The 11,132-nt window shown below is 52.7% G+C and overlaps 1 protein-coding gene across 1 annotated transcript in view; it reads right to left on the reverse strand.

The window, feature by feature from the left end:
- HTT (huntingtin) overlaps nucleotides 1-11,132 on the reverse strand; it is a 150,342-nt gene that overhangs the window by 11,306 nt on the left and 127,904 nt on the right. The window contains exons 53-59 of the mRNA XM_012002185.1: nucleotides 9,395-9,495; nucleotides 8,302-8,456; nucleotides 7,732-7,871; nucleotides 6,144-6,226; nucleotides 3,801-3,931; nucleotides 3,537-3,666; nucleotides 2,588-2,743 (exon numbers count right to left, since the gene is read on the reverse strand). Of these exons, the coding sequence (XP_011857575.1) occupies nucleotides 2,588-2,743; nucleotides 3,537-3,666; nucleotides 3,801-3,931; nucleotides 6,144-6,226; nucleotides 7,732-7,871; nucleotides 8,302-8,456; nucleotides 9,395-9,495 (896 nt within the window). The remainder of the gene's footprint in view (nucleotides 1-2,587; nucleotides 2,744-3,536; nucleotides 3,667-3,800; nucleotides 3,932-6,143; nucleotides 6,227-7,731; nucleotides 7,872-8,301; nucleotides 8,457-9,394; nucleotides 9,496-11,132) is intronic.

Genomic DNA, 11,132 nt, shown 5'->3' on the forward strand with positions numbered 1-11,132 from the left:
TCTGCCCTTGCTGATTTGGTTTGCTGATTGTGTTTTGTGCGCTTTTACTGTATTACATCTTAGCTGAGAGTCCTTCTAGAAAAGCCTGGGGGTAGTCTTGGGGATCCCTGATAGTAGTTTATGCCAACCTTCAACCAAAATGGCCTCAATTTCACTTAGTATCCAAAACCTAATGGGGTTAAATATCGACCTAAACACTTAGCCCACATTCTTCACTTTCAATCTGCTCTTTAACAGTGAGGAGACCCCTGCAGAAGTCACCAAGGTATGTCGCCCTCCTTCAGCCCAAGACTATGGGGACACAGAATTCCCATGGAGCGCTGGATGGCCAGGCAGCCTCTTCTTGCTGTGGAACAAGATGAGGTTCTCGGCAGTGGCAGGAGGTTCTCCGCAGGGGAAATGACCGGAAGACACAGAAGCCACTCCCACCCATCCCAGGAATGAGGACCGAAAGAGGCTGTTCTTTGTGGATCACTTCCTTCTTGGGCCCCCACCTCACCCTGTGCTATCCCTTCATACACACAACGCCACGCGGCACCTCCCTAAGGACTGCGCTCCACGGCTCCTGGTCCCACCTCTGAAAGTCCCACATCAGGACCTGCTCTCAGGTGGCACGGATTTCACAACAGGAGGCAAATACCTCAAAATGACATGCTCTGGATATGTTGGTACCAAGCATGACATGCTGAAAACCTTCACAGAGGATCACCATCTTCAAGAAAGATGCACAGAGCTGGGAATTAGTGCCCATGACCATCCTGCCTTAGGATCTGCTTTTCAAAATGATTATTTCTCATTTGATTACTGATGGCACAACACTTGCCTAAGGAGCTCTGGGCCTGAGCACAAAACCACATTACAATTCAAGTTAGCCCAGCAGCTGAAACTCCCCACAAAGGAGAAGGACCCCTTCCGAGAGCCGCTTTGACATCATGTGGGCAACACCCAGAGGGTGTTCGCAGTGAAGAGAGATGCCCACACAGGGAGCCCACGCGTTCATTGTTTCCACTCCCTGGATGGCTGCCAAGTCACCAGCACGGCACCAGGCTGAAGGCCACCCACAAGGGAAGATGACTGGTGTTTGGGCTCGGGGAGGACAGAGTCCAGGCAAGAGTAGTCAAGACTCGCAGGGAGTCAGGCTTCAGGTCACGGACATGGGCTCAGTCCCACCTCTGCCGCATTTTGTGTGACCCAGACAAGCCAGCTAACCTCTGACGCTGGCCGCCTAGGGTGCCTTTGTCAGGTGGGGTGCAGGAGGAAGAGCTCCGCAAATGTTAGCGGCTGGAGTGACGGCAAAAAAACATCATCACTGTCATGACAGCGTTGTTACTGACAGGAGCCCATCCAGAGCATGGGGTAAGCAGGCCCTGATGGGCACTGCCATGCCATTCTCACCAAGAGCTCCAGACGGCTGGCACACGGCAGCCACTCAGGTGTTTGTTGAAGACACGCGTTTCTATTGCTATCATAAAATGGATGACTAGGTAATGCCACGTGACAAAGACCCAGAGGCTCCAGCTCTGACAGTTCTGACATCCTTGAATAGGCTTTGCCAGCAGTCGGGGCCCACAGGTAGCGATTTCATGTGTACAGCCGATGGATGCTTGGCAAATGCCATGTGGTGATGTGCCCACACAACACAGGTACCGTGCTGCACGGGCTGAATCCTGATAAACCAGAAGCAGAATAAGGAGGAGCTCAAGAGGATGAACACTTGACCCCTGGGATGGTCTGAATGAATGTATCCCCCCCGAAACTCTTAACACTGACAACCAATTTGCAGTGCCACAGTACTAGAAGGTGGGGCCTTGGGTGGTGATGAACTCATGAGGGGTGAGCCCTTGTGGATTGGGGCCCTTTTGAAAGGCCTGAGGGAGCTTGTTCACTCCTTTCACCGTGAGGACCCAGTGAGAAGATGCCATCTATGAAGCAGAGAGCAGCCCTCACCAAACACCAAATCTGTTGGCACCTTGACCATGAACTTCCAGCCCCCAGAACTATGAGAAGTGAATTTCCACTGTTTATAAATCACCCAGTCTAAGGTACCTTGTGGTAGCAGCCGAAATAGACTAAGACAACCACCATGCTAAGAAGACACTATAGCACCCAGACTTGGGACTGGAAACGCAGGGTCACTGTGACAAAATGGCCCCCAGGAGAGAAGCTGCCCAGTCAGGAAGTTCGGGGGGCCTGGAACATAACTGAGGGGGAGTGAGGCAGTCAGGCCTCAGGGCAGAGCATGGGGAAGCAGTCGCGTTTCCACCATCTACGCTGCTTCAGTGCTACCACACACCATGGTTCTGTGGGGATGGGCTACTACAATGATGTCACAAGCCCAGGGACACGGGACCCCAAACCATGGCTTGGCCGCCACGACCCACATCACGGTGGCCTGTGGATGGCACTGACCGTCGCTGAACCCCCTCCAGCTGAGAAGCACTGCAGCTCACGTGGGCTGTGGAGTCCGGGTCGGGTCAACTCTTGGAAGGAGGCAGCCGCACCTGGCACCTCTGGCCAACACCAGGTCCCAAGGCAGATGGGCCCACATGGCTTCAGGACAGGAACCTCTGTGCCACCTGTCACTTACCATCCCAAGGACAGCAGCTGCCTTGCAGGTGGCGGGCACCAGGTACTGAGCGAGGATCTCGTCTTCTGAAGGGTGCACCCTTCGCAGTTCTGTCAGCGTCACATACATCAGCTCGAACTGGTTGCGCTCAGTGAACAAGTCTGAGACCACCAGAAGCTGGAGATGTGGAACACCGGGAAAGCAACGGGAGAGCAGCGCTGTTAGAATCCAGGCAACGCACCCAGAACGCCGCCACTGGCAAGTCGTGTTCTTACACCTAAGAGACATTACTGCGCGGGACGCATGTGTGCGTCTGTGTGTGGTGTACGCGTGTGGTGTGTCTGTGTGTGTGCATAGTACACATGGTGCATGTATGTGATGCGTGTGGTGTGTGTGGTGCGTGTGGCATGTGTGTGGTGCATGTGGCATGTGTGTGGTATGTACATGTGGTGTGTGTGCATGTGGCGAGTGTGGCATTGTGTGTGGTGTGTGTTGCATGAAAGTGGTGTATGGGCTGTGTGGGGTGTGTGTGGTGTGTGTGTGTGCGTGTGGCATGTGTGCTGTGTGTGGTGCATGTGGTGTATGTGTGTGTGCACGTGTGGCGTGCGTGTGTTGTGTGCATGTGGGGTATGTGTGCATGTGGGGTACGTGTGCATGTGACATGTGTGTGTTGTGTGCATGTGGGGTATGTGTGCATGTGGAGTGTGTGTGGTGCGTGCATTTGGGGTACGTGTGCATGTGGTGTGTGTGTGTGGTACATGCATGTGGGGTACGTGTGCATGTGGTGTGTGTGTGTTCCGTGCGTGTGGGGTATGTGTGATGTGACGTGTGTATGGTGCATGTGGTGCGTGTGGTGTGGCGCATCTGTGTGGTGCATGTGGTGCGTGTGGTGTGGCGTGTCTGTGTGTGCAGCATGTGTGTGGTGCGTGTGGCATGTGCCGGTGTGAGGGGAATGGGAAGGCTCACTTACGGATCGAACCACCTCACTGATCAGGATGGCCGGGGTCCTCCTGGCTGAGTTGGATGGCAGGATCCAGCGGCTGTACAACTCGAGTAAAAACTGCGAACAGGAATGGATGTCAACTCCAGCCCGGTGTTTCCTGTAGAATATGCAAGATGGGTGTTTTCTGGGTACAGAAGATGAGAGGCTCATTTCAAGAAGCACCTCAAACAAATCAAATGACTGATAAGAAATTTCAAATTTCTGTAGAAAAGAAAAAGGCCATTGGAAAACCTGGAGTTGACTGGAGACGTGGGTGGTGATGAAGGTGCAGGGGCGTCGGCCTCCTCCTCCTCCTCCTCGTCCCATTCCTCCTCCCTTAGGGGTGTGATGCTGTTCCCCAGCCACACGGAGTGTATGGACACCTGCCACAGAAACAGGGTGCTGCTCAGCGCTGCAGCCACAGTGCCAGGCTCCTGGTGGGCGGGTGCGGCCGCCGGGACTCAGCACATGCCTACCGTTGAACAGTCTGCCCCTTTGCAAGGGTCGTTCAGACACCCCAGCTTACAGGCAAGGGAGTCCACAGAGAGGGTGGGGTGGGGGCTGGACTGCTGCTGGGAAGCTCCAGCACACGCTAAAGGCCTGAATCAGGAGTCAGTCAACCCCAGGAGCAGCTGAGGAGGGTGACACAGAAAGAGGCTCTACGAAGGGACGCTTTCACTCCTAAGTGAGATCTCAATGCAGTCCCCAAAACACAGAACCAACACGTGAGATTTCTTTTCCAATCTCCGTCACTGGCAGTCATTGTGGTAAACCCCAGGCCAGAGCGTCCCCGCGCCTCTGTGACCCGCGCTCCAGATCACACAGCCACCACGTGCTCAGCACACCTCAACTGTCCTCCTTTCTGCCTGCTTCTCTGGGAGCCTCGAGCACTTGGTACAGTGCTGTGGGCTGTGTGCCCATAAAAAGCTGTTCTCCATCATCACTGGCACTAGGCCCAACTCACGTTCTTGGCACCAAGGGCCATTTGCCCCCTGGGACCCAGCACCCCTGCAGGGAGCGGGCAGGGAGTCTGTATGAACAACTCTCAGGCCAAGGAGCAGCCCCTGTGCTCCCCACGCCCAGACCCATAACCCCCACCCCTCTTTCCTAAAAGCAAGCAGTGGCTCAGTCCAGTGGCATCTGGGGCTGAACGTCCCCAACAGGGCAGCGGTGGCACTATACTTCAGCCCCAGTATAATCCCATGACAGTCGGTTTGCAGACATTGGACACAGGGCAAACATCGAAGGATGTGGGCAAATGCAGTGGGGCGGGGGGAATAGGGAATATCTCGGGCACAGACCAGTGTCCCCGGGGCCAGGACAAGGCCACAGGCACCCAATGAGCTCCAGGCCTCTCACTCTCAACCTGCCCTTCAGAAACACATCCAGGAAAAGTACAGTGCGTCCTATTGGCCATGTCCACTTATCTTGAGGTGGAAACATCTGTCAAAGGTGAGAGGACAGAAGAGCGTGACTTCTTTTTCCAACTATGTCTAGAAAAATACAGGCTGGTCCAGCAGCTCCCTGCCTCCTGTCACTGAAACCAGCAGGCACAGAACAGGACAGTACAGGGCACAGAGCAGGGAACAGAAACAGGCATGTGACATCATGGGGTTTCTGCTGTGAAGGCTGCAGGCCAGGAAGTCATAAGAGGAAACTCTCAGAGCTCATAAGTGCGTCTACACACCATATCCTGACCCATTTCCACTGAAACAAAAGCTACCAAGGGAACTGTCCTGCACAACTGGTTTCACTAAACCAGGAACCCAGTGAGCGAAAGACACAGCACAGGGTGGAGGGATAGGTGCAAGTCAGCCAGCAAAGCTGGGCCCTCCCCTGAGCATACACCTGTGGGGCTCCTGCCATGTGCCATCATATGTAAATGGCCCTGTGTTTCTGTTTACACTTTTTTTAAGTGACAGAGTATTGGTCTGTTGCCCAGGCTGGAGTGCAGTGGTGCAATCATGGCTCACTGCAGCCTCAACCGCCTGAGCTCAGGTGAGCCTCTGGCCTCAGCCTCCTAAAATGTTATACATTACAGGTGTGAGCCACCACGCCCGGACCCTTAAATCCCTTCACTTACCTGAGGAGGAAACAGAAGCACAGACCAACGTGACCTGCCAGGAAGTGGCCGAGCTGTCTGCCTGCACACTGGGCCCCCCCCAACAACTGGCCACAGGGACACTCAGGGCCAAGCCTGCAGCCCCCCACAACAGAGCCCTTCATGGCATCTACTTCCTCCTGAGCATCTCAGCTAACTCCACTCTGTCCTCACCCCTTTTGGTGTCTCACAGTCCTTGCTTAAGTCCAGCTCAGGCCCTCTCACTGTCTCTTATATACATCTCTATCACTACATGTGAGGTCTCTTAACTACTTTCTAGAATAAAGAACATAAATAAAAACAAAAGTAATATTTTCTCTGCTTGTGGGACCTAGGAATAAAAAGGACAAAAACAATGAACATTAAAGATTTTTTTTTGAAAAGGTAAAACTTCCTTTCATTTACAAAGTGCACTGAGCTTTTCTCCTGGGTGTGTTAAGCACCGAAGTCTGAGGACAGAAACAGGCAGGGGTCTGGTGGGGTGCGAGACTGACCTGGCCGAGTTTGTAGCTCACACTCCCCAGCTCCCGCTCGGGGTTGATCTGCAGCAGCAGCTTCTCGTGGCTGATGAGGGCACCTGCGAACACCAGCACCCTGAGTCCTCATCTGCACAGGGGCACGGGGCCGCAGGCCCACTTCGTGCCAGCCCAGCTCCTGCCCAGACAGGCACACAGGCCTGAGCCACCTGCCCTCGCCACTGGCAGGAGGGCCCAGGTTGTGCAGAGCCCTGTAGGTCTCGGGGCTTTGTCACTTTATAACCTGTTAAGCTGGCAGGGCCAGTGGACAAGCGGGACTCTGTCGCTTTTTCTCTATGACAAATAAGCCTGCAGCATTCACCTGTCCCCCCTCAGCTCCCATCTCTGTGAGTGGGAACTGGCTGTGGGCTGAGCTGCAAAAGCTTAGGAGTCAGCAGTGGCAGGCGAGCCGACAGTCCAGGCAGGCAAGCTCTCTGGGGGACCCAGATAAGCATCTGTGAACAGTGCTTTCCAGAACCCACCTCGGTGCCCAGGCTGACCAGATACAGCCAGCAGGAGCGGGAGCAGGATAATGCCCCCACTCGACCTCTCACACCCCCCACGCCCCAGGCCAAACAACCTTCGCATGTCTTTCTGCTGGGCATCCCCCCAATTCCCAGACAACAACCTCCAGCCGAATGTCCCCAGCTAACCCTCTGCCAGACCCCAGCATCAACTCGCCTCCTCCCAAGGAGCCTCCACACCCCCTTCCCTGGAAGCACTTGCTCTCCTTGGAGCTCCAGGGGCTGCCTGTGTATGCCCCCAACCCACCTCTGTGCCCCTCTTTTCTGCCGTCTACGACAGGTCATTGCTCCTGGGTCCTCCTGACCTATGAACTCATTGAAGCTGGATCCATGGCCCTCCAAGTGCTCAGTTTATTTCAATGCCCTAATAAACATTTGAGGGTCGTAGACACTGCGTATAACACATTGCATGTCCACATAGAACTTTCTGCAATTAAAGCCTTCAAGGTGCTTAAACTCCTAAATAACCAGGGAATCACAAACCTCTATGCTAAAATACTGTTCAGTGAAAAATGTGCATCCCCAGATCCCTACACAACTCCCTTCTTTTAAACCAGGTGACAAACTCTGATGCCTGTGATAGGGCAGGCACACAACTGGCAGGCTTGGTGGGAGAGTGGGCACCGACAGACAGGGCCCAGGGAGGGGAGAGGTGCAGGGAGCGGGGTGCTCAGGCCCAGCTGTGCCCCGCCCTGCAGCCACTGCCACACCTGGTTTCTTAGGAAAAGCTGGAGATTCAGCTTGTGTAGATGAACTCGGTTGAGTTCTTACCATAAGCAACTCATTCAACTTTTAAATCCTGCTGTTCTTACAGCCCGTGAGAATTGACTGGCAGGAGATAATGCTTCTAATTCATTTCCAGATTTCATTTCCTCCCTGGGCCTGAATAAGACTCCTGCTTATGAATGGGGCAGCATATTTAGCACCACAGCCTCCAACTCAAACCACACTCAGGTCTTCCTGCATAACTGGTGTGGTGAGCACGCCAGTCTTTTCTCATCCCAGCCCAAGTACAGCCACTCCCCACCCTCTCCCTCAGGTACCTGTGGTAGCTGGGGACAGAGAAGGGACAGGATCCCACGCCTGGTATAAATGATGGGTGGCGATGTTTTCTCTCTTTGAAACCATTGCTTGAATCTCTTGCTCTACAATCCCTCTGATAATGCTCAGCTTCCTCCCAAACCTACATTTCAGAAAAAAGGTAAAGAGTGTTTTGTTTCCTTCAAAATCTTACAAGTGAAAAACGCCAGAACTTTCCCTCCGCTCTGCCTAAAGGAACCTGGTGTAATACCAAACGAAACTCACTTCCTAAGTGAGCACCTGTCCATGAGCCCTTAGGTGGGTGTTCTACCACTTGCGCGCTCATTCTTGCTCTGCTAATGTTTACCCCTAAATGCCCAATAACCCCATGTCAGTTCCCGTCGCGTTTCCAGCTCCTCAATGGCCAAGAGGCCACCTTTGGGTCTGTACCTCCGCACAGGCCACATGGACAGCGTTTTCAATTCCAGCAACAAAGGAGAACAGCCTGGGTGAAGCTGCTGGATGCTTCAGCGGGGACCCCACTGTCCGCAGCACCCATGATGTCCTGGAGACACGTGGGAATTCAGGCAAACCTGGTGTCCAGAGCTTTCAGAGGCTTGTTCCGGGGCTGCTGCTCCAAGCAGCTCACAGCTGGGTTGCCGGCCACAGGCACGGTCATTGCACTGAGCACCAGTGAGGTGATGGCCTGCACGGCCAGGACGTTGATCTGCGTCCTCTCTGTGTCTTCCTGGAAGGAGAGCCCACAGGTCAACAAGAACAGCAAGACACCCACAACCAGCTCTGAATGCAGAACCCAGAGTCCACCCTGCCTCAAAGGAAGGAAGAGGAGCCCTAAGTGCTACCAAGGGACTTCTGTCAGGCTGAGCTCACGGGGCACAAGGCACGGCCTCTGCACATACGGACCCTCAAACAATCTGATGGGCAAACGCCCATTTTTCAAATCAAGGACTCCTTTGGGCACAAAACTCCAAACATGAATTACTTTTTGATAAATTATCCTTGAATTCCCTCATACATTTTAGAGGCTTTGCTTATGACAACCTGTTAGCTTCTATGGATGAATTTAAAGACAATCTTGATGACTTGTGACATATGTCTACCCTCCAAACTGTCATTTCTGCGAGTTCATACCACACCTTCTATCAGAATCAAGGGCCTGCATTCCACAACTTCCCATTCTGCTGGCTTTGCTGTGCCAGAGCACAGTTACTCTTAGTATCACATTAACGTAATGTACGTGAACACTTCGAGAAGCCTAATAAAATCTCTGCAAGACATTAGAAAAATGAAACCATGTACTACTCACGGCCTTTATAAAGTGCCTTTTCATTTTAATTCAACCTACACTCCTCTGAATACCGATAAATAAAACTAAAAGATACTTTCCAGAAAGGGCACAATCTTATTGATCCTTAACATGGAACGCACCGTAATCAAATGCATTCCAGCCATTGGTAATTGCAGCCCCCAAACCTCAGTGGGCTTTGTCCCTGCTCTGGAATATCAGTCAAGACACTACCTGGCTACTCTCTCAAAAATAAGGTAGGAGAAAAAAAAAAAACAAAAAAAAAAACCACCAGTCTGCTGCCTTATTTTGTTCACCACCAAAGGCCTGCAAGTGGCCATAACTGTCCCTGTGCCAACCAGCATGGGGAGTGGCCTTACTTCTGGTGGGCTCTCCTCCTGCTCCATCACGAGGGGCTGCGTCACCAGGACACCAAGGAGAGTGGCCCAAGTTTCTTCAAACTGAGTACGACTGGTCCAGCCTAGAAATATAAATGTTACATGAGACAGTGTCAAGCCTTCTCAAGCCTGTAACGGAAAGCTGACAGCTATGCCGACACAGCACGGCCCCTGGAGCAGGCCCCACGCCAAGGGCAGTAAGTCCCTTAAACCTCACACAGGTCTATGACGCGGGGAACACTATCCCCTCCATGTCATCACCCAGGAAACCAAAGTACAGACACCGGCTGCACTGTCGGAGGCACGTGAGAGGCAGGTGGCACAGGCCCAGGTCGGCCCTGGCAGCCTGCTCAACCCCCAGTGGTGCAGACACAGGGACAGGGCAGGGACGCCCATGCAGGTGACCTCGCGCAAGGCCAGGGCCACTTCTGTCCCACTCACGAGATGGGCTAAAATCTTCCCTGGAGTCCAGCCCTGAAACTGTGCAGCTAGCTGCACAACTCTGTGGATAAAACTGAAGGCCACCAAGCTGTCCGATTAGAGTGGGTGAAATCTGTAGTATGTGAATTCTACCTCAATAAAGTTGCTAAAAATTTAAAAGTCAAAGCAATGGTTCCTCTGACCTGTCTAGAAGAACAGATAAAAAAGAGTGTATTGAGGTAGGAACAGGGATTCAGTGAAAACACATCTGACAGGCCCTCCATTCCTATTGATGAGCTGCATTCGAGTGTACCTAACGAACAGTTGTTTCTGACAGCTGTGCTTCATGCCCCCATCATGATGTCTGAGGCAGACACGCCACTTGTGATAAGGCCAGAAAGACAGGATGGGGTGCTTAGGACAGGAGAACTAGAGAAATGGACATCGGGGTCCCTGTGATAAACTGGGTAAAGAAAGAACAAAAGACAGAGAGAAGGAGAGCATGCAGGACTGATTCAGACACAGATACAGACAAATAAAACAATTGACATTACAGGGAAAACAATGAACCAAGAAGATGATGAGCATGAACAAAAACAAGGACTGCAGCACAGTCTTGGGTCACGCATGTCTGCCGGGGAGTTCAAGGGCAAGGGCACCCAAGTAAGCAAAGGCGCTCGTGTTAGGCAAGGGGGAGACCAGGAGGCCACTGACACCAATCTTCATAGTGAGGAAGAGAAGGAGCTCCGTGAGGCAGCTGGCTTGAGGTTCCTGCTCAGGGTTCCCTTTGGACATTGAATTATCTAATTAACTAAAGCGGACAGTAGACGCAAGGCGTCTGCTGCCAGAACCTTCTGGGATGAAAACAAGCCTCAAATTTGCAGAAGCCTGAAGGGCCTGGGGAGAAGACTGGACAGTGGAGACAGGGTGCCCCTGCCAGACTTTCTAGGACAAGACAAGAACTTTCCAGGAAACACCACAGCAGGGCACAGTCACTGAGGACTGACTGATTACAATCCCACCACAAGATCACACCTCTTGCCATCAAATAGGGGCAAAAGTGGTGACTTATTCATTTCGACACTTATTTAGAAATAAGGGGTAACACTTGTTTAGAAATGTAATTTCTAGGCCAGGCACGGTGGCTCACTCCTGTAATCCCAGCACTTTGGGAGACCGAGGTGGGCGGATCACGAGGTCAGGAGATCGAGACCATCCTGGTTAATACAATGAAACCCCGTCTCTACTAAAAATACAAAAAATTAGCCAGGCGTGGCAGCGGGCGCCTGTAGTCCCAGCT

The sequence above is a fragment of the Mandrillus leucophaeus genome, unplaced genomic scaffold (genome assembly GCF_000951045.1).
Source record: "Mandrillus leucophaeus isolate KB7577 unplaced genomic scaffold, Mleu.le_1.0 Scaffold68, whole genome shotgun sequence".
NCBI classification, from domain to species: Eukaryota; Metazoa; Chordata; class Mammalia; order Primates; family Cercopithecidae; genus Mandrillus; species Mandrillus leucophaeus.